At 29.0% G+C, this 26443-nt stretch overlaps 1 protein-coding gene across 1 annotated transcript in view; it reads right to left on the reverse strand.

Annotated features, from left to right (window-relative positions):
• Positions 1–26443, reverse strand: part of LOC108557624 — a 49184-nt gene that overhangs the window by 16858 nt on the left and 5883 nt on the right. The window contains exon 2 of the mRNA XM_017914219.1: positions 20865–21161. Coding sequence (XP_017769708.1) covers positions 20865–21161 — 297 coding nt within the window. The remainder of the gene's footprint in view (positions 1–20864; positions 21162–26443) is intronic.

A 26443-nucleotide genomic window follows, 5' to 3' on the forward strand; every position in this document is an offset into this window, starting at 1 on the left:
TCAGTAAACACATGCCGGTTTGATTATGTTACATCTATATTTGGATTTTTTTTTGTTGACGTTCCCATTGTTTCAAAAAGAAAATAATTAAAATTATACGTTTTGTATTGCCTTCAACGAAACAACTACAAAAAATTAAATGCTAGCAATTAGATAACAATGAAAGTGCTGCAGCTATAATACCACAATTATAGTAATTGAGCGTCATCTGCACTATTGAAGACTCATAAGAAAAAATAACGCAGGTGTATTTAATAAATTTACTCAGAATAAGTAAATTTTTTATAAAAAAAAATTAACTTAAAGTTTAATGAATGTATTCGTTGATTTTAGTTAATTTTACGTTTCTTTTCTCTAATATGAAAAACAGAAAATATTTTTTATTGAATTTTTTTTTCGTACGAAATTTCAGTAATTACATGTTTCTTTTTCTCAAAACATTTTGAAATGGAAAATTCTTATTTTCTCATTAAAATGTAGAAGACAGAAAATATAAAAAAAAAAAAAATATTCATCAATTAATTCGTTGATTTTAGTTATTTTTTTTTTGTAATTTTATGTTTCTCAGAGATGGAAGAAAATATTTAAAAAAAAACTGTATTCTTTTAATTTTTGGATTATTTTTCATACAAAATTTCAATAATTTTATGATTTCTTTTCTCATAATAATTTCAAATGGAAAAATCTTATTGGTAATTTTCTCATTCAACTGTACAAGACAAAAAATACAAAAAAAATGATTGATTAAAAAATTAATTTCTTGATTCTTGTTGATGTAAATTTATGTAATTCCACAAACCAATTAACAAATAAAATTCTTATGAAATTTCAATAATTGTATGTTTCTATTTCTCAAAATCAAATGGATATAGAAAAGTTCTTATTTGAAATATAAAAGACAAAAAAAAAATCATTGATTTTAACATACATTTACTCATATAAATATTGATTGTATTAATTACTTTCGCAAAGATTTGAATAAAAGAAAAATCTTTTCAAAGACATAAATGAAATCTTTTTTAATTGAATTGGAAACCTTATACAGAACAAAAACTGGAAATGTCACCTATATATATACAAAGGAAATCGGAGAAATTTATTGGAATCGCATTGAATTTCAATCGAAATGAAAATGAAAACCGGTGAAAACAATTTTCTCTCCAAATCGATTTTTCTCCTATCGGATTGAAAAAAACCAACATAAATTAATCTATTATAATAACATGGATATTGCCCATACTAATTTACGTTAAACAAGGTTTAATTAAAGCATTTTTTTACATAAATTAGTAACAAGATTAAATCTGTTTTTTTGCACTAATGAATATTAATAAATACTTTTAATGAATGTTTCTGAGAGGTTATTAAACCATTTCGCACAAATATTCCATATACACATATGTAACTTCATGGAAAGATTGTAAATCGTCCAGAAATACCTCGGTTAATAGTCTTTTCCTTTGAGGGGGAGACACTAATATTTATTACAGTACTACAGGCTAATGACCGACGATTTTCTGCATATTTTACTTACAAAAAATATAATAATTTCATTAAAAAAATTATATTTACATAAATAAATAGAAAACAGTTTTTTTTGTAACAACAATTTAACAATTAAAAAATAATCTTAACTGAAATATAATAGAATTGTAGCAGAATAAAACTTTCAACAATTTTATAAAAATGGTGAAAATGTTTACTAAATTCAATTAATAATCATATAAACCAGCTTTTCTCAACCTATGACCCAATATTAGATAGTGTTAAATGTTGACAGCTGTCACCTAAAGTCAAAGATGTCAAAAATTATATGTTATATACAATTGGATCGCTGTATAACCACAAACAAATGTTAGGACACGCAGCTTAAATGTTAAAAGATGATGTTTATTATAAAAGAGAAATGTAGAATTGGTATATTTTTCCATTCATATTATGTATTTAGAAAGAATTGTCGATTTTGACGTGATTCAAAATTATATTTGTCAACATAAAATCATAAGTCATAAAATGACAGCTGTCACCTTGTGTCAAAACGTCAAAAATAATATGTTATATACAATTGGGTCACTAAAGTACAACAAAAATGTTAGATCCTACAACAAAGAAAATTTCCAGAAAATATTATTGACTTGATACAGAAATGTGATTGTCAAAATAAAATAGGTTATAAAATGACAGCTGTCACCTTGTGTCTAAATATCAAAAATAATATATTATAAACAATTGGGTCACCACAGTACAACTGCAAACAAAAATGTTGGATTTTACAACAAAGAGGTTGAGAAACACTGTTATATAAACGATGTTTATTATGAAAGATAACTATAGAATTTGTAGATATTTTCCAGAAAATGATATAGACTAGATATACAAATAAAATAGGTCATAAAATGACAGCTGTCACTTTGTTTCAAAACGTCATTTTTTATATACAATTGGATCGCCACAGTACAACTGCAAACAAAAATGTTGGATCTTAAAACAAAACGGTTGAGAAACGCTGTTATATAAATGATGCTTGTTATGAAAGATAATTGTAGAATTTGTAGATATTTTCCAGAAAATAATATATGCTTGATATACAAATAAAACAGGTCATAAAATGACAGCTGTCATTTTGTGTCAAAACGTCAAAAAAATGTTATAAACAATTAGGTCATCATAGTACAACTGCAAACAAAAACATTGGGTCTTACAACAAAACGGTTGAGTTTCCATTCATATTATGTAATTGGAAATAATTATCGAATTTAAAAATGAATAATAATATTGACGTGACACAGAAATCTATTTGTAAAAAAAAATAAATAATCATATTTCCTCGTATAAAATTAGAGGCGGCATAGTTAGTAATTATGGGAGCTATTAGCGCCGTGGGAATTATGTAGAAGAAGCAAAAAAAATAATAAAATACGTTACAAAATACACACACTATAATAAATCAACGAGAATCCGCTGTTCTGTTTCACGTATTTATTATCGTTTCGTGTTATTCAAATTGATTCCACATACACGTGCATTATGAAATAAATTATACGTCGCAATATTCTGTAATCGCTCAGGAAGAAAGCCTCACGTAACGGCGAATACTTGATATAAATATATATAAAAAAAACTTTACATAAAATATGTAAAGCCATTGACTGATAAAACGTGAATTCGAACTGATACTGCTTGTAGTTTCCTGCTCAACTTTAACATACATACGACAATTGGATTACGACTTTGTCTTCTGATTATCGTTATGAATAATAATAAAAAAAAATAATAATACCACTTGTTTCGTTAACTTAATGCGTTTATGACAGATATTCACACCGCAATTTGCGCAATTTACAATCACTTTCCTGCGTGAGACCCAATTTTGTCCTTTACAAAATTTGCACCCAATTAAATTTAATCGATTTCCAATTAATACAAAATGTTATCTAATTATTTTAATTGCTATAATCGTAATTAATACAATATTTTATGCTAACTAAGTTTAGTTAAACAAAAATATAAATATGTACGTTTAAATTTACAAAACTCGGTTACATATTGATTGATTAATTGATTGAAAATGTATGTTTTCTAATTATGGTTAAGCAAATATCAATTTGATCGAATTAACTGTAAAAAAATAAATTTGAACTTAAAAAAAATGTATAAACTTGAAATTAATTAATTAACTAAAAAAAACGGAACTAGAAAATCCAATTATTTCGTTGTTTTTAATTAATGGATTATTGGCAAAAATTTGTCATAACTCCACGCAATATTACTCAGAATAGTCAGGAAGCATTTTTTTTTTTAAAAATGGAATTACGGATGACTCATTAAAAGCACAGTTATGCGAAAACAATAAATAGGAAAAAAAAGATGAGATTTATCCGAATTTAAGTGACTCCTTATCAGGTCACTTGATCTTCGTTACGTAATAGGACTGCTGTCGCAGTGTGAGAGAGGAAGATACAGTTGAAGAAGAAAAATGTAAGAAACAGTAAAGACAATGAAGAAAGAACATAATCTGGATCTGCAAGGATGAAGAAGAAAAATGACTTCTCGCTATTGGATGCGTTAGTATAACTGTGTCGACTATATATACGTGCACGTTCTTTTTTTTTGCTTCTCTTGTTTCGAATGCATCGGAACGCGTTTTCCTTACGTAACCGCAACGGAACTTCTTTATTTGTATGTAAATATTGATTGAGTTTCATGTTTAATCAGAGGTGAAACTAAAAGACGGTCAAGTTTTTGTTACAAGTTTAAATAAGTTAAAGAGAAAAGAAAAACAATTAGTAAAAAAAAAAATAAAATAAGGCGTTGGCCGATATGAGAAAATAATATTTTACGGTTGAAATTCTCTGAAGAAATTAACGGTTAACATAATTTTATGAAGTTAAATTAAAAGTTGATCAAGTTTTCTATCAGTTTAGAACATGAAAACAAAAAAAATAGTAAAAATATAATTTGGTGACAGATATGGGATTTTACGATTAAATGTCTCTGGTAATTTCAACGGTTGATATAACTTTAAAAAGAGTTTGTTGAAGAGTTTAATCAGATGTGAAAAGTCAAGTTTTGTTTTAAGTTTAAAAATGGAAAGAAAAAAACAATTATTAAAAAATTGAATTCGTTGACAGATATGTCAAAATGTTAAATTTTCTGGTGATTTCAACGGTTGACATAACTTTATGAAGAGTTCATTGAATAACTTAATCAGAGATGAAACTAAACTGTTTATAGTATGAGTTCAGTTACATCAGAGATGACACTAGGAGACAGTCAAGTTTTTGTTTCAAGTTTGAACATGAACAGGAAAACTTGATTATTTAAAAAAAAGATGTCATTGACAGACATGGAAATAAAATATTTTAAGAATAAAATTCTCTAGTGTTTTCAACTTTAAAATGAGTTTATATAAAACTCTTTTAATGAGAAGATAAACAAATTTTGTTTCCAGTTTAAACAATTGATTAGTAAAAAGAAGACGTTGACAGATATAAATATTGTTACAATTCAATTTCCATGGTGATTTCAACGGATGACATAACTTTATGCGGTCGATATGTCATTTATACTTTTTTTTTTGTCATGGATTCGTTATGACTCCATCAAAGTTTATATACGTGACATTGCCAATCCCCAATGGAATGAGTGACTTTTATTATGATCACTGTATCAACATTTGTCAACCCCACGTCGTAATAGATTATCGATTCTTTTCCCCGCTATAAATACGTAATGGTTCGGAATATTTCGTAATTAAGTTGATGTCAAGGTCACGAAAGTAATCGATAATAAACGTTTCATTTTTTTATTGTCGTAAATGTATCAGCAAGTGTGTTTAAAGTGGAAAAAAATAAATGTATATGTTGGAAAACGTGGTGGTTTTTGTACCTACACGCAGCTAGTAAGGAATTTGATATAAAAATCTCAAGGTTTTTGCGTACAATATGAGCTGTGAGAATTCTAGAATAGAATTGACCTTTAATCTACAGCAAACAAAAAAATATATGTATTTTTTTAATTTGGTTCATTCCACATATGTTTGTTTTCAATACTAACATTCTTTGAACAATCCACAATATAAATGAGCTAAAAATTAATATTTGAATATTTTTCAAATCTTTATAAAATAAGTCCGAATATAAAAAATGTCGTAATTTAAGTACTAAATATGTGATATAAACTATAACGTACAGATAATTAATCTGCAAATGAACTAATAATTGATATTAATCATTTGCGGACGAAAGGCTAATATATCCGCCCTATTCTTTACACAGGTGACTCATCGAATCTTACAACGGTAGTATTAATAATAATACACACAGTTTCGTAATTATCAGTTGAAAATGCGTGTCTGCAAAATTGAACTTTATAATTTGTTTAATAACATAAAAATTGGATATCTTTCCAAGAATAAATCTTTATAAAAAAAAGTCTGAATATAAAGACTAAACTAAATTGAAAAGACTAAACATGTGATGTAAGCTAAAGTAAAAAAAAAGTTTATTAATTTGTTTAATTCTCTTATGTAATAACAATGTTTCAATTTATGTTAACTTCAATAAACAACTAGACAAATCTACAAAGATAAAAGAAATGATCAAATAAATTTAAAACAAAACTTAATTGAATGATTAAACTGAATTGATAAGGATCAATTTAAAGACTAAACATGTGAATAATTTCCATATTTGTTTCAATAAACAATGTAGTAAGATACAAGATCATAAATTTCAACTTTATATAAATCAAAAATGTAATGTCTTTCAAATAATTAAATTGAATGACTAAACTGTATTGAAAAGCAGCAATTTATTTCCAATTCCGACAAGCTATAATTTACGATAAAAAAAATTAGTAAACTGATCGGAATGAAGGAAATCAAAGATTAATCCGTTCAATTAAGATGCGATTGTGATGATGAATTGGTTTTTAAATATGGGCGTGGTGCGTGTACAACAACATCAACTTGATGTTTGAAAACGTGCATCGAAATCCGGATCATGGGGAACCTGGTTTTCTATTTTCCCTCCAATTACATTTACCGGCTTGTAATGCGAAATTTGTGAGGCGTGGAAAGAGAACATCGGAGAAGAAGCACACATCTCATCACAAAGCGTAAAATTGAACGTTTCGAAAACTAAAAATATATCGGAAATAAGAATGAAAGAAAAAAAAACTTTCTAAGTAATATGCAGTAAACATTTATTGCTCGTAATAATGGTTAACAGCATCTTTCTTTTTCATCTCTTCATTTTGTCGCTTTAAAATATAAATGTGTGTGTTGACGAAATGGAATAAGGTTTTCTGCCGTTCCGAGGATGCTAATTCTTGATTATCGCCTAACTGTAAAACTGAGTTTTCTCTATGGGCGAGAGATGAGAAGACGTTTGGTGATGTGATGTCTGTGGAAAGGAAGGAAGGTGCGCTTTGGTTCTTTATAAGGATCGTTAGTCAATTAATACGTGATTCATATGCAAAAATGTACTGCGAAGGCGCAGTTTTGTATGTGTAATAAATGCGGTGGCCCAACGAGACAATAACTAATCAAATATTAATGATCCACCGAAGGAGCACACAATGAACCATCTTTGTTTATTATATTAAGCGGAGGGTGGGTTTTGAAAGAACTCCAGACGCTCTCAACACACACGCACGTCCACAGATTGCCGCTCGTTTCCATATAAAGCCATTACCTAATTAACAAGTATTGTTTTACAATGTGTTAATAAAGCCAAGATCTGAATATAAAACAATTACAATTAACAAACTCTCAATTGAGTACAGACAACAAAGAAATTATGTAATTAAGAAATGCAAAATTTTACAATAATTAAACATAAAAAATATAAAAATTAAACACAAAGTAAATAACTGAAAACAAATTACAAACTAGAAATTCAATAATAAATATGACCAATTTAAACATTTATAAATGAACATAAAAGTTAATTTTACACGCCATGACGAATATATACGCTAGCAACAAGAAAAAAAACGATTCCAATAAGGGCATCAAATTCCTTAATGGGTTAATAAACAAATTAAGTTTATTTAATGTCTCGAGTGTAATACTTTTGATTATATAACACTTAATCTTCAGTTTACATTGTTTATGACTGATAATACAGCTTTAATCAACATTCTTAAATTGCCTCGATTATTAGAATTCATATTACATAACAGTCGTTGTGTTCCCACACTGAAAACCGTTGATTGACATTGAGAGCTGTACGCTTTACGCGTTTATAATAATATAGTTATAATGAACGATTTGAAGCCATTAATTTGTCTATTTTTGTGCGCTGCCTCTGCTCTAGATGGTTTCCTTCGATCTGCGCTATCTGATTCGTAACACTTAAGCAGCTACTACTCCTATATTCGTTTCGTTTCGTCGTCGCCGCAGCCGCCGACTTACCAAGTTTATAATTTTCATCCTTGCTGCACAAGGATAAACCGTTGACATAGCAGAGATTTAAATGCGAATAAATAAGCACACTCACATTATTGACCGTCCGAAGAAGAAAATTGTCCGCAAAATGTCATTTCCTTCCTAATCGAGTTTGAAATGTGCGAAGAATTTAACTAATTCTAATATTAAATAGAGAAAAAATAGGATTTGACAAATTGTGAAATTACTTAAATATAAAAAAGTGTTGATCAAGATTGAGAATTCCTATAGATTTCATAATAGAATAATACAAATGTTAATTTTGTTCGAGTGTTTACACTGAGAGAAGTGTGAAGATTATTTTAATATTATAATGATGATTGTGACAATTAAATATGTAAGTGTAGCAGCGTGTCTCAACCTAATGGATTTCAAAATGACAGCTGTCACTTTGCGTGAAAACTGTCATAAATATATGTTATAAACAGCTGTCACCTTGCGTCAAAATGTCAAAAATGTTATAAACAAAATTAAAAAATAGTGTTCATCGTTGATTTCATAATAGTATGGTAAAAATGTCATATTTTTTTAATAAATTTGGATTGATAAAAAAAATATCTACGTGTGAAAATCGTTATAAAATTTTGATAAAGACAATCATCATGTGTATCAAATATTCGTATATACTCTATAGCAGCATTTTACAATCTAATTGGTTGCGAAATGACAGCTGTCACCATGCGTCAAAGCGTAGTTTTTTTGACACTTTGACGCAAAGTGATATGTTATAAAAAATGGGTCGAGCAAATAGATTAACATGAGAATTGAACAAATTATGAATTACATAATGTTGACCAACATTGAAAAATTCATATGGATTTCATAATGTAACGGTAATTTTTTGAGTATTTGGATTGACAGAAAAGAGGAGCAACCACGTGTGAAGATCTTTGTGATACGATGATAAATTTTAACAATGTGTAGTAAATATGTAGAATTGTAGTATAGTGTTTTCATATATTATATAGAAGCGTTTCTCAACATAATTAGTTGCGAAATGACAGCTGTCACTTTGAGTTAAAGCATATGTTTTTTGACATTTTGACGCAAAGTGACATGTTATGAACAATTGTGTTGCGGTACAACTACAAACAAGTAGCAAATAGATTAACACGAAAATTACTATTTTTTTGGTAACATTGGAATTGGGCAAATTGAAAATTACATAATAACGGTATATTTTTTTGAGTATTTAGATTGAGAGAAAAGAGGAGCAGCCACGTGTGAAGATCATTGATATGATGATGATGATTGTAACAATGTGTATTATATATATATATATATAAAAGCATAGTTTGTGTGTTTGTATATAGTATTTATAGATGAAAAGATAGGCTCCCGTGAAGGTGGCGTTTCAAGGTTACCAAAGGGTTATGAACCCGACCTGTTGGTTGCTCAGTGGCAAAGACCACCTAGCGTGTCGTTTCGTGCATCTGCACTACGCCCAAGCAGACGAAGAGAGGAACACAACAACTCTCTTCGCTAAAACTACCGCGGATAACTATATTCCAACCGAAGAAGCACTTATTATATTATTAGCAATAATCGATGCACGTAGAGAATGAAACAACAACAACAAGCGTGGATGATGAAGAAGAAAAAATATTAATAAGGAGAAATCACGCACATGCGGATATGGAAAAAGGAACGGACCTTAAAGGAAGAAGTCAAAGTGATTTACGGTTCGATTGTCCGTCTGTGCGAATCGATGGAAAGAAAGAAAACCCGTTGGCTTCGGTTAGGCTTAATTGGCCTAAAGAGAATTCCACTCTCGAACTCTTTGCCCTAAGGGCTTAGCAAACAGAACGAAAGATGAACAAATAAACGGGAACGCGCAAATAATACGGATAATTAATTTTCGACCTCAATTCAAATCATTATGCAAAAAAAAAAACAGAAACTGAACTTATCAGATTTTTATGTAATTGTGTCAAAACGCGATTATTCTAGCAATGTTTTGTTTATAAATTTCCATTTTCCCATAATCAAAGGAAACCAGGTTGAGAAAAACGCGGAACGCCCATCATACAACTATGATAACTTGATCCTAATTTAATATACTAGAAACGAGAAGAGATCCCAATCACATCCTTTGTTGTACATACAAATTACAATCAATTCGCTGTTAGAAACCTCAGATTATATAATAAAACTAATTATATCAAATTTGTATATAAAGATTATATAAATCTAGACAGAAAAAAAATGTTATCTGCACGAATTTAAAAGTAAATTTTCAAGTGCAAAACATATTTAATTATCTAATAATAATCTTTGATCAACAAAATTTATTATCAAATTTAAATATCTGATAATAAATTTTAATTTAAATAGTGACTTAATCAAGTTTTTGGTAGATTAGAATATGTATGCACTTTTTGTTGCTGCTACTAAGAAATGTTAATGTTATTACAAAACTTCTGCTTAAAATTATATAAATATTATGCAGAATGTAAAATTTTGTTAGTTTTCTTTATAAAACTGCTACAAAAAAAGTTATAGTTTTTGCAAAACTTTGAGTTATAGCTTACATAAATATTATGAATAATGTACATTATTACTATGTTCTATGCATTATTATCCGCATTACAGAAATCCAATTGGGTTCGATTGTGTTATGCACGGTGCAAATGACTTGTAACTGGAATTCGTCATGCTGTGCAGAGCACAAAGGCTCGAAACCGGGCGTTATGTAATTCCAGGGCTGGGCGATTACGAAACGCATTATTTAACCACTATTTTTTTTTCGTGTGCTTTATTTTGTTTTGTGTTTTGATGTTGAGTTCGATTTCACGAAGGGAGAGAAACATAAATAGGTAGGTTTCCCTCTTGACAAATCCCCCAGGTAAACAACAATAATCGTTTCTAGTTTATTTGCAGCTGCATGAAAACGCTGTTTACTTATTGAACGCAAGAATTCGTACGAGTAAAGTTCTTTTTTAGATTGCTTTTATTCCTAAAAATAGAATTTCAGATAACCTTTGTGATCTTCAAATGTATTAAAATTGAAATATTTTGCTTTTCATCAAATTCCAATTACTCTTCGAACATGTAAATAATGTTATTAATTTATTTGACAACCTTATGACCTTCAAATAAAATTAAATAACATTTAGCTTTTCATACTTCTCTATGATATATTTCGAACTTATCAAATATTTCTTCATTTCTTTGAGAAGTAAAGTAATACTTGTACATTCGAACATATATACCTTATTAGATCTTTGAATATACAGCAGAAATGAGAAAAATACATCAGTAATCTTATTTTCATACTTTTCTACAAAACTCATCGAATTTATAAAACTTTCTTCATCTCTTGTGATGCATTTAATACTGATATTTGTTAACTCCCTATACTTGCATAATTTGTACCTTCTATGATCATTTGATTATAGAGTAAAGACAAGTAAAAACTGAATACAACTGACAACCTTATGATCTAACTTCTTCATTTCTTTTTGATACAATCCAGTATATATATTAATTAATTATATTCGCATAATCCGACATAAATTTGTACTTTCTTAGATAATTTGATTATAGAGCGAAGATGAGTAAAAACTTCATACAAAAATCCATTTATTCATCGAACATTTAATACTTTCTTCATCTTTTCAGATGCATTGAAGTAAAAAATCGTAATACTTCATTTAATACTGGTATTTGTTCTCCTTATATTTGCATATTCCAACATACATTCATATCAACTATGATCATTTGATTATAGAGTGGAGACAAGTAAAAATTGATCATGAACAACCAATGCATTGAAGATATTACTGGTATTGGTTAATTCTTTATACTTGCATAATCCGACATAAATTTGTACCCTAAGATCGTTTGATTATGGAGCACAGATGAGTAAACATAGATGTCCCTTTTCATACTTCTCTACAAAATTCCACTTTATCATAGACCATATTGGTAACACTTTCTTCATCGAAGTAAAGAATTGTAATACTTCATTGAATATTGGTATTTGTCAACTACTTATACTTGCATAATCCGACATAGATTCGTACCAACTTTAATCATTTGATTTGAGTGAAGACAAGTAAAAATTGATCATGGACAACAAATGCACTGAAGATATTTTCATGCTTCATACTTATCTACAAAATTCCACATATTCATCGACCATACTGGTAACACTTTCTTCATCGAAGTAAAGAATTGTAGTACTTCATTGAATATTGGTATTTGTAAACTAATTATACTTGCATAATCCGACATAGATTCGTACCAACTTTGATCATTTGATTATAGAGTGAAGACACGTAAAAATTGATCATGGACAACAAATTCACTGAAGATATTTTCATACTTCTCTACAAAATTCCATTTATTCATCGTAACACTGGTAACACTTTCTTCATCGAAGTAAAGAATTGTAATACTGCAATGAATATTGGTATTTGTTGTCTACTTATACTTGCATAATCAGACATAGATTCGTACCAACTTTGATCATTTGATTATAGAGTGAAGACAAGTAAAAATAGATCATGGACAACCAATAAAGATATTACTGTTATTGATTTCTTTATAAATATGTACCTACTAAAACTATTTGATGATGAACCGGAGATATGACTAAAAATAGATCAGTGAAATACAATTTCAAAGTGGATAATGAATTGGGTTAATTAATATCAACTTTCGATTGGGTTTGAGCACGTTCAACTTGTGCGCGTCTCGGCTCTCTCGATGTGGACACGACGTGTATTAAATTGCATCGGCCTTGTGCTATGCTGTGCGTGAGTGAGTGTGTGTGTGTTTTTCTGCCACGTAATGGGTTCTGGTTTGAAAGATCAATGTCACACTTCTTGCTTGGACCGAGCGCGCTCTTCATCTACACAAAAAAAAATTCGTTGCACAATTCCTCTCCGGAATGCAGTTTTATTTATTTTGTCTCTCATCTTTTATATACAGAAACAAGAACTATTTACAATCTATGGGTCAACAGTAAATCAGTTTTAGCTGATGGATTTGTTTATTTATAAATTATTATTAGTGTTATGAAACGGGACTCATGAAATGTAATTTTATATTATTAAACTCACCTTTCGCGAATGCGGCGAAAGTCTATTTCGATCTCAATGACTTAATATTTGGCGTCACCGTTTTTGAGGCGGCCGCCCCCGCACACTTTTCGTATTGCGTGCGAATTATTATTATTTTTTTTTGTGTTGTTTTCTGTTTTTTTTTTCTTTTGCATTTCGTCGCCAACTTGATTTTTCGCTTGCAATTTTCAAATAATCTCGTCTTTTTCTTTTCACTGAAATTCTATTCGTTGTGTCTCTCACATGTTTGGATAGATAGAGCGTAAGGTTTGGAGGATCGTCCTCAGAACGGAATTATCTTGAGTGCCTTTGGACTACTGCCATCCACTCCGTGTATTTATAGGCACATTCATAGCCTGCAGGAAGTCCAAATAGCATCGCTAAGGTCTTCTTGGGCGTAACAATTCACCCTTCAAATAACACTTCAAGAAAAGAAAATAAATCTTCTTAAGAGACACCATTAAACTCCCCCATCTGCAAATACCTATTGATATACAGTATTGATTTATGTATACCAAATTCCTTAAATTACATTATATTTACATCTATTTTAATCTACACCAACATTAGTTAGTAAAACCAGTTTGTGTTTAATTTATAGTTTGTCACGAAATGACAGCTGTCACAAATATGTTGGTTTGCGCGGCAAAAGGTTGAAAAACGCTGGTATAAAACAATATTGGAGACATTGGAATCGCAACAACTGTATTCCATAATACTGATTTACTTCCATGTATTTCTTCCAAGTGAGTGGTATATCTACATAGAGATGCATAGTTTACTTTATCTTCTCGTGTAAGTACTTTATTTAAAGATATTAATAAGATTAATAGGACATATTTCCTTCTTCACCCTTCAAATAACACTTCACAAAAAAAATAAATCTTCTTAAGAGACATCACAAAACTCCCCTATATGAGACTATATTGGGTCGCGAAATGACAGCTGATGAAATACTCTTAGCAACTACATACAAATATGTTGAGAAACGCTGGTTTATACCACTTTCGGGGGCATTGGAGTATTTTGATGTTAAAGTTACTTGCTGAACTCCACAACCGTATTCCACACAACCAACACTGGTTGAAGATAGTTTCGTAAATTAGTAATTAGTTGTCTAATGATAATGAAGATATTTTTTCAAGCAGCCAATAGATTTGACTAATTTTTAGTCCTAATTGCTTTATAGCTTTCTTCACATACCTACATATTTTATAAGATCCTCCTATGCTGGTACTTTGTTGTTTAAAGATATTAAAAGACATGTTACTTTCTTCATCCTACAAATAATACTACACAAAGAAAATAAATCTTCTTAAGAGACACTAAAATCTGCAAATACCTTCATATTAATACATATCATTGATTTTAGTATACCAAATTCCTTAAATTACAAAATTATCTTATTTTAATCTACACTGACATTAGCTAGTAAAACCATATTCGGAAATGACAGCTGTCACCTTGTGTCAAAGCGAGCAACTGGTTAAATACTCCTAGAACTACAACCAAATATGTTGAGAATCGCTGTTTTATACCACTATTGGGGACATTGGAGTCACTGGAGTATTTCGATGTTATTAAAGTTACTTGCTGAACTCCTCAACTTATTCCACACGACGACACTGTTTTTTGTAGATTAGTACTTTGTTGTCTAAGAATAATACTGATTTTCTCCTAAGCAGCCAATAGATTTTACTGAATTTCAGTTCTAATTGTTTTATAGCTTTCTCCATATATTCTTCCAAGTAAGTGTTCTATACTCATGCATATTTCCTTCTTCATTGTAAAGGTGATATGCGTTAAAGTTAAAGACTAGTCTTAACAGAGAATGGTTAAGACTAGTCTTCAACTAATCGTCATAACAATGCGTTTGAAAGTTTTGTGATTCCATTTCTGGATAAAATTAGAACTTCTTTGTTGTATTCTACTAATGAAATTCAAGTATTTAATAACAGATATAGATAGTTCTTATTTCAATTATACAGATCTAATTCTTAACATAGATTCAACATAATAAATGATCGGTTAATAATCCATCAAAATTACGTAATTAATCATACTAAAACATTGCGTTTTGATGCATTGTGCAATCAAGTAATTATGCATTGAAATTGTACGTACTGCGCTAATGCGGCATTAATTGAGCACGTGCTTAATTAATGGTTCCGCGATGGCCATCTGCGCTGTTGCAGATAAAACACACACACACAGACAGAGTGAGAGAGAGGAAGGAAGGACGAGACCGGGCAGTATCGATTAGGGCCCCAGTTATATCACAGGAATTGGGTCAACGCAGCCTGCCTGCCTGCCTGCACGTTGTTGATGTTGCCCCTTTTCATTGAATCCTCCACTTTTGCACAATGCCATCATCCTCCGTCGCTCCATGCTCTTAACACTTTTCGTTGCGTAATTTTGCGCAATCGATGGAGCACCGGGCGTTGCGCAACAACAAAAACCCCGGACGGAGAAGGCCCTTCTTCTCGATCGAAACATTGCGACATCTCACCATCATCATCATTGCTGCTGCTGTTGTCCCTGATTCACGTGCAAAGTATAATAGGTTTGCATGAATGGGAATTGCATGTCACGCTAATACTTTTATTTTTACAGAAGCCCAATCTATTGATCGATGCTTGCTTATTAGCCTATTTCCAATAAACACAGTCATGTGGAAAACGTTCGCAATTTCAGAGAATAAAGATTCCATACGTGGAACATTATTAGCAATTGATTGCAGACACCTATATACATGCAAATCGCAATTTGATAGCTATACTATAAACGCTATTCAATCATGCATCACCTAAAGCTACTTCTTGTTAAATTGATTTGCTAAATCTCCGTTCACTTATTAAATCAGCAACAGCAATTTCACAATCAACATTTTGTTCAATATCAAAAATAAAAGATTATACTGAACTTATAATCTAATCCACCAAATATTATTAACTAAGATAATATAGATAAGTTTCTTATATAATTATAAAATAAATATATAACCGATGCTTCTCTGCAATACATCAGTAAATGAAGATAATACAGCAACTTCTCGACTTACGAACATTTGCACTTACGACTACGACTAATTAAAAAATAGAAGGAATAATTAAAGTATTAAACATCAGTTATCATCTTTGTCTATGTTATCCTATTACTACTTTGTACATGAAATTCAACTTATGACTATTTCGACTTACGTACATAGGTGCAAAATATTGTCATAAATCAATTAGAATTAACTGTATTATTAAACATTAGTGCATATAAATAAGTCTATTGCAATTCCATTATTTTTGATATAAAATTCGACTTACGGCTATTTCGACTTACGTCCTATGATGCAGAATATCGTCTTTAGTCAGGAATAGAAGGAATAATTAAAGTATTAAACATCAGTTATCATCTTTGTCTATGTTATCATATTACTACTTTGTACATGAAATTCAACTTATGACTGTTTCGACTTACGTACATAGGTGCAAAATATCCTCATAAATCAATTAGAATTAACTGTATTATTAAACATTAGTGCATATAAATAAGTCTATTGCAATTCCATTATTTTTGATATAAAATTCGACTTCCAACTATTTCGACTTACGTCCTATGATGCGGAATATCGTCTTTAGTCAGGAATAGAAGGTATAATTAAAGTATTGAACATGAGTTATCATCTATGTCTATATAATGGGATAATTATTACTTTTTACATTAAATTCAACTTACGACTATTTCGACTTACGTCCAAAGTTGTTGAATATCACAATAAGTCAAGAATTCACTTTATAATTAAATTACAGCAGCTTGCATAATACAGGTAATCGGTTCTGTCATTATCCCGGACTGTTTGAAACCGGACTAATCGAGGACTTTAAAAACGCAAAAAATAAATAAAAAGAAAAAAACTATTATTTATATAATAATTTCGTACAATAGTGAACCCGCACTAAGCGAGACATGTCTGTAGAAAACATCAGTTATCATCATCTTTGGACTGCATAAAATCTCAATTTGTTAATTAAAAGCGTGAAAACGATAGGAATCTCGCAACGCCTAAACACAGTTAACTCTTTCCGTAGAATTGGCTTAACAAGGTTTTCAAGGTGACAAGAGTTAAAGCAGCGATTTATTTGCCCACTAATAAATTTGAAGAATTCCCAGAAGGTTTATATTTCTTTCCATCTCTAGCACTTTGTGCAGCGACGACAAACAACAATAAAGGGGGGAAAATGAGTGGACAAAAAGGTGTGAAATGCAGAAGACAAAAACAGACACTTATCAAAGTCGAAAAACACAATAGAAACATGCAAATTTTATTTATAGACAAAATAAATCGAAATATCTGCAAGTCATCTATGAAGATTTCCATGCATCTGCAGAAAATAACATCAGCAAATGATTTAACCGTATGCTTATAAATTATTATACCACATACTATGATGACTGCAATTTTCTTATTAATTGTCTTCGCGATAATAAAAAAATATATATATTGAACGTTCCAAGAAGAGTGTAATCTGGAAGCTGTTTGATATAAAAATAATAAATTTACTTTTATTGTGTTCATGAAAGAAAAACCACACACTATAAAGTATTTATTTTTATGTACGTGTTTCTAGACTTCATTATAAACACTAGAGTATTTTTTGTGTTTACGTCTAATTCTTGTGTTAATCTTATTCCGATTGTAATTGGACGTTGTGACATTGAACTGTATTTGAAATTAGAGTCTTTCTATTTATCGTACTCATTATATGTCTCATAAATGTATACTTTACATGCTTTGCTTTATATAAACACTTTTAGTTGGAAGGTCAAATGTAAATCAATTTCAGTTTTCAATCCATTTCAAGAAATTTTATATTTATAAAACAATATAATTGCAATTTACATTACGTAATTCTACAACATATTCAGCCTATTATACTTTAAATAATTTAAAAAAATAATTATTTTTATATAATTTCGTCAATTTTTATCGTCAAGAAATGTAAAACTTTGATAAAGAAATAAAATTCATATTACAATTTACAATTATATAATAAAAGATGTTTAAGCATTTTATTTAAAAAATGTTAATATTTGTTATATAATTTCGTTAAATATTCTTCAAGAAATGTAAAAAAATTATTCAATAATAAATGTTGAAATGTTTATTTCGTAATACTAGTAGACGTTAAAAAATTGAAAATTTTGATAAATAAAACATATTACAATTCGTTATATAATGATGATTACAATATTTATTTTGAAGTAATATCAATTTATTTATAAACAATTAATTAAATCAAGATGCAAATTTATATTTAATAATTTTACAAATAAAATTAAAAAATATTTTGGATTTCGTTATAAAATTTCAATAAATAACAAACACTAAGCTTGTTTGTTTTTTTTTATCGAAGCGTTGATGCAGTTAAATAATTACACTGGAAATGAGATTCTTTATCACTTTTCACATGGGTAAATAAACGACTTTAAGTGTATTCTCGAATATTCTCATTAGTTATTTGGTCGCAGCGAGTATAATAAGTTCGCTTCATTTATTTTTAAAGCTATAACATAAACAACTAGAGCTACCAACCAGTTAAGTTAAGTTATTATAATATTAACAGCACGAACAGCCGCATGACTCAATGATCTCATCTAAGCAAAACAGAAAACCTTTCTTTAAACATATGATTTCTCAGAGTTTGCAACTTACAAAAAAAAATCAGTGTTGAAACCAGTTCTTTAAAATTGATTATTAAGAAGCAATTAAGTTTATTTTAATAATTTGAAACGCAATTGTTTAAATTACAAATTATTATGCAATTTATCAAATCTTAAAATTTCAAACTAATTTCTGCTGTATTTATATTAGAAAAAAAATATAAATTGTTGGAGAAACGAAAATCTGGAAGAAATTAAGTTTATTTTGTTAATTGTTTAAGTAATTAATTGTTATTCATTTTCTTAGAGTTTTAAATTTGAATCTAATTTAAAGACACATTGATTCAATTAAGAAATGTAAATATGTTTAATATGTATATTAGAAAACATTAGAATTGTTAAGTAATTAAGTTAATTTTATTAATTGACTCACAATTGTTTAAATTACCAAATAACAAAGATTTTCTCAAAGCTTCAAATTTCAAACAATTATCTTTATATTAATTATTGAAAAGTAATTAATTTCATTTTAATAATTGAACTGTTCTTTAAATTACATCTAAATTAAATGATGAAATTTTACTATATTTTGCGAAATATTGTTATCGATTTTAATAAACAATTAGATTAATTATAAATAATTAACTAATTATGTTAATTAATGAAGAAGTTCTATATTTAGTATACATATTAGGAAACACCACAATTGTTGCTATCGATTTTAACAACCTTGTTTAATAAAGACAACCAAAAGTGTTTACAGTCATGCAACAAATAATGAAACACGCAAGCCGTAATTTCAATACTATACTGGGAATTAGTTACAATACAAACTCTGCGTAAATACTTTTATTGTTAATCAATATAGAAAATATGTTTCATTTTTATATGCAATTATGTTAATAATGTAAGATTATTGTATACTTTAAATAGTTTTTTAATGTTTGTATAAGTTATTAAATACTTTTTGTTGATCAAAATCGAAAATTTGTTCTGTTTTGGAATGAAATTGTGTTAGTAAAGTATACTTAAACTTTTGTTGTTCGTAAAATTGATTTCTTTTATAATGAAATTAAGTTAATAAAGTAACATTTATTGCCTAATTAATTACTTATCATTAATCGTTATCGAAAAATTGTTTAGTTTTGTAATGAAATTAAGTTAATAAAGCAACATTTACTGTATACTTAAGTAAATTTTATTAATCGATATAGAAAAATTGTTTCTTTTGAATTTAAATCAAGTTATTTAAGTAACATTTATTTTATACTTAAGTACTTTTTATTAATCTATATCGAACAATTGCTTCGTTTTGAAATGAAATCAGGTTAATAAAGTAACATTTATTGTATACTTAAGTACTTTTTCTTAATCTATTCGTTTTATAATGAAATTGAGTTAATAAATACGAAAAATTGTTTCGTAAATTAAGTTACTATAGTATACTTATTTACTTTTTGTTAATCAATATCAAAAAGTTGGTATGTTTTGTAGTGAAATTAACTTATTAAAGAATACTTAAATACTTTTTGTTAATCGATATCGAAAAAATGTTTCATTTTGTAATGGAATCAAGTTAGTAAAGTAACAATTATTGTATACATAAATAGAACAAAAAATCAATATTGTGTAGCAATTAATAATGACTATTAACCATATTTGCAATTGTTTTAAAAGTACTAAAATGGATTTAATTAGTATTATGAATGGATTTTGCATTCTGCGAAAGCATTTGAATAACATAACAAATGTCAAGTTATGTTGTTGTTGAATGGAAAAGTTTCGTGAAACGTGAATAACGTCTCGTATTGGAATTACCGAATATTAAGTTAATCCAAGAATATTATGATTCAATGTGTTAAAGCGATTCTATTGATTAATATTCCCAGTATATGGGAGAGAGTTTGTTGAAAAAGACAAGCAAAATGCACAAAGAGGGAGTCTTTTGTCGGCTCTTGCAGCTGGAATGGAAAATTTTCGAACAGGTGCATCGTGCAGCCAGAGGGTTCTCCTGTTCTTCACCTCTCCTATATACCTTGCCCGAATGCGTACAAACACAAAAAAAAAAGAAGAAGACGACCGTTTTCGATGGCTGACAAAAGGCGAGACTGCACGAGAGACAACAGTCGAGGGTGAAAAGAAACAGAAAGACAAACAAAAAGAAAACACATATATACAGCAAACAGACTTACTTGTAACCTAAGCTTCTTGATTTGGAAGGACCGCTCGTTGCGTGTACTCGTAGTTGATTGTAATACAATTTTGACTGTGAAATATCCAAATCTGCACAGGGTCACACTGTTAACTTTACCACTGGGTATTGTTTTGAACTCGTTTGTTTGGAGGTGTATTGTGATGGATGTTCTTCGGAAGAACGTAAGAACCAACGTAAGATACGTCTGACCTGCGGCACTGTCGCGTGCGGAATAAGAGCTGTCGCACGGCGCACGATTGTTGCGGTGGGGAGTTAGGATCGAAGAGTCTGACGTCTACGTTAAGGAGAGGATGGAACTATGGAGATTATCGTAGGTTGGACGAGGATGGATGAAATGGACGGACATGCGCCGCAGTTCAAATTATTCGATAATCAAAATTCGAATGTGCAACGGTTTGACAGACACAAAAACAAGTCAAATGCAAACTGTCACGTACAGTGGCGTATGCAAGATTCTTTTCTTTAAATCATAAACTATATTTTTCATGAGTGGAAATCTAAGATTTATAACATTTACTAATAACTTAGGATGGACAAGATCCAAATTTCAATGAGCAACGGTTTGACAAATGCAAAAAGTATGGGACAGTGGCGTGACAAGGATTTTTTTTTTAAATCATAGATTTATAAATATTTAATCTTTAAGGTTAGGAAAAGTGAAGTTTTCTATTTATGTATACAATTAAGTTAACTTTATATACTAATAATTTTAAGGGTGGAAAAAAGTTATAAATAATATTAATAAATTTAAAAAGGGTGGACAAATCAATTTAAATATGAAAACATGTCAAAAACAGTGGCGTGGGATGATTATTTTTTTAATCATAAATTTATAAACTTTAAAAATGAATAATAAAAGTAAATAAATATAAAATTTAAGAGTATTTATTAACATATTTATTAAGTTAAAGAGGATGGACAAAATCAATATTTCAGTTTGACAAGTGCAAAAACTGTTTGACAGTGGCGTGACAAGAACTTTTATTTACGTATAGAATTAAGTTTACTTACTAATAAGTTTAATATATATAAAAATTGGTCGCATGTATCATGAAAATCTGATACGAAAGGTCATTGGTTCGATTTCCAAAAACCAATAAAATTTGTTGGGGCCGTTAAACCTGAAAGGGCCAAAAGATATTTATATCAATAAATAAATAAATAAATAAATATAAATATCTTTTTTTAAATAAAAATAAATATATAAAAATAAAGTTATAAGCGTTGATTATAGACCCAAATCAACTTTTGATATATGTATTTGTATGAATACAATAAATGTTAATTTACTTATTTAGAAAGGGTGGACGAATACAACATACAAATGTTTAATGGTTTTGATTGACTTCAAATTAGAAAATGTATAACAATAATAATTTTTTATTTATCAGTACAACAAAGGTTAATTTACTTACTTACTGAATAAAAAGGGTGGACAAAGTCAAAATTTGAATGTCAAAAAACCACGCAAGTTAAAGGAAAACTGTCAAAATACAGTGGCGTGAAATTATTTATTTTTAAATCATAATTATATAAACTAAATCTTTTTAAGGGTGAAAAATTGTGGTCATTAAAACAAAGATTACTTTACTTACTTTCATAAAATAAAAAGAGTGGACAAGATCGAGAATCGAATAAGCAACGATTTGACAGATGCACAGACACGTCAAATGAAAACTGTCATTTTCAATTATAAAAGTATTAAAATTATAACTTTAATAAAAATTTGTATAAAGTAATACAATTTTGTTATTATTAAATTAAAAAAATAATTATAAAATCTTGGAATCAGTTAAATTCATATTAATTGTAAAACTTAGATTATGGAAAAAGTACAATAATTTTCAAAGTTACGTTGTTTATAGTAGTTTCCATAGTAACATTAATTACAAAAAACACTACAATTTTCATTGAAAACATAACCAAAAATCTTAACCAAATCATCAGAATTTAATTAATTTTAAAAAGCTATCAATTCTTCAATTCTATATAAGAAAACAAACTATTAAACATGAATTTAAAAAAAGACTAAAATATCAATGACAGTAAACAACATGGACACTGACATTAACGAAATTATATTAGTCTTTCTCATTTTATTCTTCAAAACATATAACAACCAATAAAACTTTATAGCCAATATTTCAACAAAAACCTAAAAGCTTTTAAAAAGCTATGACTTCTGTAGTTAAATGTTTTTATTTTACTAAACTTAAAATACACATTTACAACTCAAGTTGTCAATGACAAAAATAAACTTATCAACAAACTCTGAGTTTATCAATGCAATAAAAAGAAGGAAAATAAACGTAATAAATTTCTATTGAAGATGAATTAAAACATGTATTTAAATCTTGTTACTATGCGAGTAAAAGCAAATAGACTTACGAAAAAAATAATCTTTATCATCTAATGTAGGTTAATTGCTTAACATTAATGTTACATAAATCGTGTGGTTGTTAAATTAAATAAATTTAAATAATTGCTGATAATCCTTAATTAACGATCATTCAGTTAAAATTTGTAATGTGTGTTTTGATCTGCACTTGCTATATTACGCAATGCATATATTAATTATCTGCTTCAATCCGACTTTTCACAAGTGGAAATAGCTGACCGTGTTAATCTAAGGAAATGTACGATCACGGCAGTCGAGACCCAAGTGGAATGTTCATTATTTTGCAGCGAACAACGAAATCCTTTATTGCACAGACATGTATAGACCATGAATCATTTCATGAGTCGTTGCATAAAGCCCCACAGTTTTTTATGGCATTTTCAAATTTAATAAATATAGAACATTAATTACTAAACGCTAACTTTCGCTGCCGACAGAGTTTATTGCCTGCGAAACTACATTTCCTCATAAATTGCCATAAGGAATAGGATTTAAGCTTTAGTTTGTGCACTCATGTGATCTTTTCTTAGGGGGAGATTTAGAAGGACAATGAAGACACATGGCTACTGTATCCTATGTACTATATAGTATATAGAGTAGATTGGGACAATGGCAATGAGGAAAAATCGAAGAACTCAGGTTACAAAGTAAATAGCAGTTGGAAAGGAAACCCACAATAGGGCCTAAGGCAGCTGCAGACCCTAGTTTCTTCTTTGTTGTGCTTACAAAAAAAAAAATATATTCTCGGTAAAATCAATTATTTAACAGAGAAGTAATTAAAAGTAATTTGAGCGGAACAGTTTTAAAAATTTCAAAACAAATACATCAATGCCTTATAGAGTGCGGTTTCGATCAATGCGGATTTACTATAGAACAGTTTGAAAATTTTAAAACATGTACAGCATTACTTTATAGAGTGCGGGTTCGATCAGTGCGGATTTACTATAGAACAGTTTTAAAAATTTCAAAACAAATACTTCAATGCCTTATAAAGTGCGGATTTCTATAGAACAGTTTGAAAATTTTAAAACATATACAGCAATACCTTATAGAGTGCGGTTTCGATCAGTGTGGATTTACTATAGAACAGTTTTAAAATTTTTAAAACAAATGCCTTATAGAGTGCGGATTTGATCAGTGCGGATTTACTATAAAGCAGTTTGAAAATTTCAAAACATGTACAGCAATACTTTATAGAGTGCGCTTACGAACAGTGCGGATTCACTATAGAACAGTTTGAAAATTTCAAAACAAATACATCTATGCCTTATAGAGTACGGATTCAATCAGTGCGAATTCACTGTAGAAAGATTTGAAAATTTCAAAACAAATTTTTAATTGAACAAAATAAAAATAAAGTATACAAAATTTGTTCACATTATTTTTGTCATTTTTTTCATTTATCTCATTTCTTTTTGCAGTTTATATTTGTATGTATTTTGGTCCTCAATTAGTCCGGTTTCAAACAGTTCGGGATACTAGCAAATCTATAGTATTCCATACTAATGCCATATTGCCGTTTGTTAAACTTATATTTCACTTTAATTATAAGTTAAACGCAATTATCTTATTTAATTCGTTCTCTTCGTTGTAAGCAATAAAACTGGATGTGTTGTTTATTTTTTTTTAATCGAAGTAATTAAAAGGAAAGAGGGCACGATGTTACAGAAAGTAACTTAACTTCTTTTGTGGAACTTTTTTTTCTGCATCTTTTCTTGCAAAGCCTCTGGTTAGTACAAAGAAAACGAGTTTTAAGAGAGTTCCACAAACCCAGGTGCGCAGATGAGAGGAATGAAAAAAAAAACAGGGAGAGCGTGCAAAGAAAAAGTAATATAATTGATTGGATTGTATCGTTCTGCGGTTTCACAACAACAAAATTAACAAAGTGCATTTGATTTTCAATAATAATTAATTTAAATATCAATTATATAATTTGCAATGATTTTATATAACCCTCTAATAAATTTAATTGTAATTAATTGAATTATATATTTGGTTTTAATTAGAAATTATTGATTTACTGACAAATATACAGATTTAATAATCGAACTTTTAGAGAATAGTTGTAGAAAAAAAATGTTGCCCCAATTGACATACGGTAGTTTTTGCAAAGTAAACAAACTATGTATACTAATTTTTTTAAGAATCGTTAGAGTGCAAGGAGGAAAGTTCAATTCCTTCTCGTTTAATGAAACCAAGAGAAAACGAAATGGAAAATAATTACGAGAAGCAGAAATAACGCTTTTCGGACGCGTTATTATGCATGTAATAACCTCGCATGCTACAACATTTCGTGCATCGTATAATTAAATGTAATTAGTTTTTACCCAAAAAAAAGAAGAGCGCAGTAAAATTTATAGCTCTGAGTGTGTATATTTATATATAATTACAAGTTGTGTCAAGGATTTGACAGATCCGGACATTTAGTTAAATGTTTTTTTTTGTTACAAATTTTCAAATACTGCAAAATAAAAATAAAATTTGTCCACAAATTTTTGTTGTTGTTTCTTATTACATATTTTGACTTACAACAAATCTTTACATAGTGCTGCTTCGATCAGTACGGATTCACTATAGTGCGGTTTGAAAATTTCAAAATAAATCAATTTTAATTAAGCAAAATAAAAAAAAAATTGTCCATACATTTTGTTGTTGTTTCTTATTACAGATTTTGACGCACAGCAATACTTTGCATAGTGCGGCTTCGATCAGTACGGATTCACTATATAGAACAGTTTGAAAATTTTAATACTGCAATACCTCGTATAGTGCGGCTATATTTAGTGCGGATTCACGGTTTGAAATTTTCAAATAAACTAAATTTTGATTCAGCAAAATAAAAAAAAATTGTCCACAATTTTTTGTTGTTGTTTCTTATTACATATTTTGACGCACAACAATTCTTTACATAGTGCTGCTTCGATCAGTGCGGATTCACTATAGTACGGTTTGAAACTTTCAAAATAAATTAATTTTGATTAAGCAAAATAAAAATAAAATTTGTCCATACATTTTGTTGTTGTTTCTTATTACAGATTTTGACGCACAGCAATACTTCGCATAGTGCGGCTTCGATCAGTTCGGATTCACTATATAGAACAGTTTGAAAATTTTAATACTGCAATACCTCGTATAGTGCGGCTATATTTAGTGCGGAT

Source organism: Nicrophorus vespilloides, unplaced genomic scaffold (assembly GCF_001412225.1).
Source record: "Nicrophorus vespilloides isolate i.1.1-1 unplaced genomic scaffold, Nicve_v1.0, whole genome shotgun sequence".
Taxonomy (NCBI): Eukaryota; Metazoa; Arthropoda; class Insecta; order Coleoptera; family Silphidae; genus Nicrophorus; species Nicrophorus vespilloides.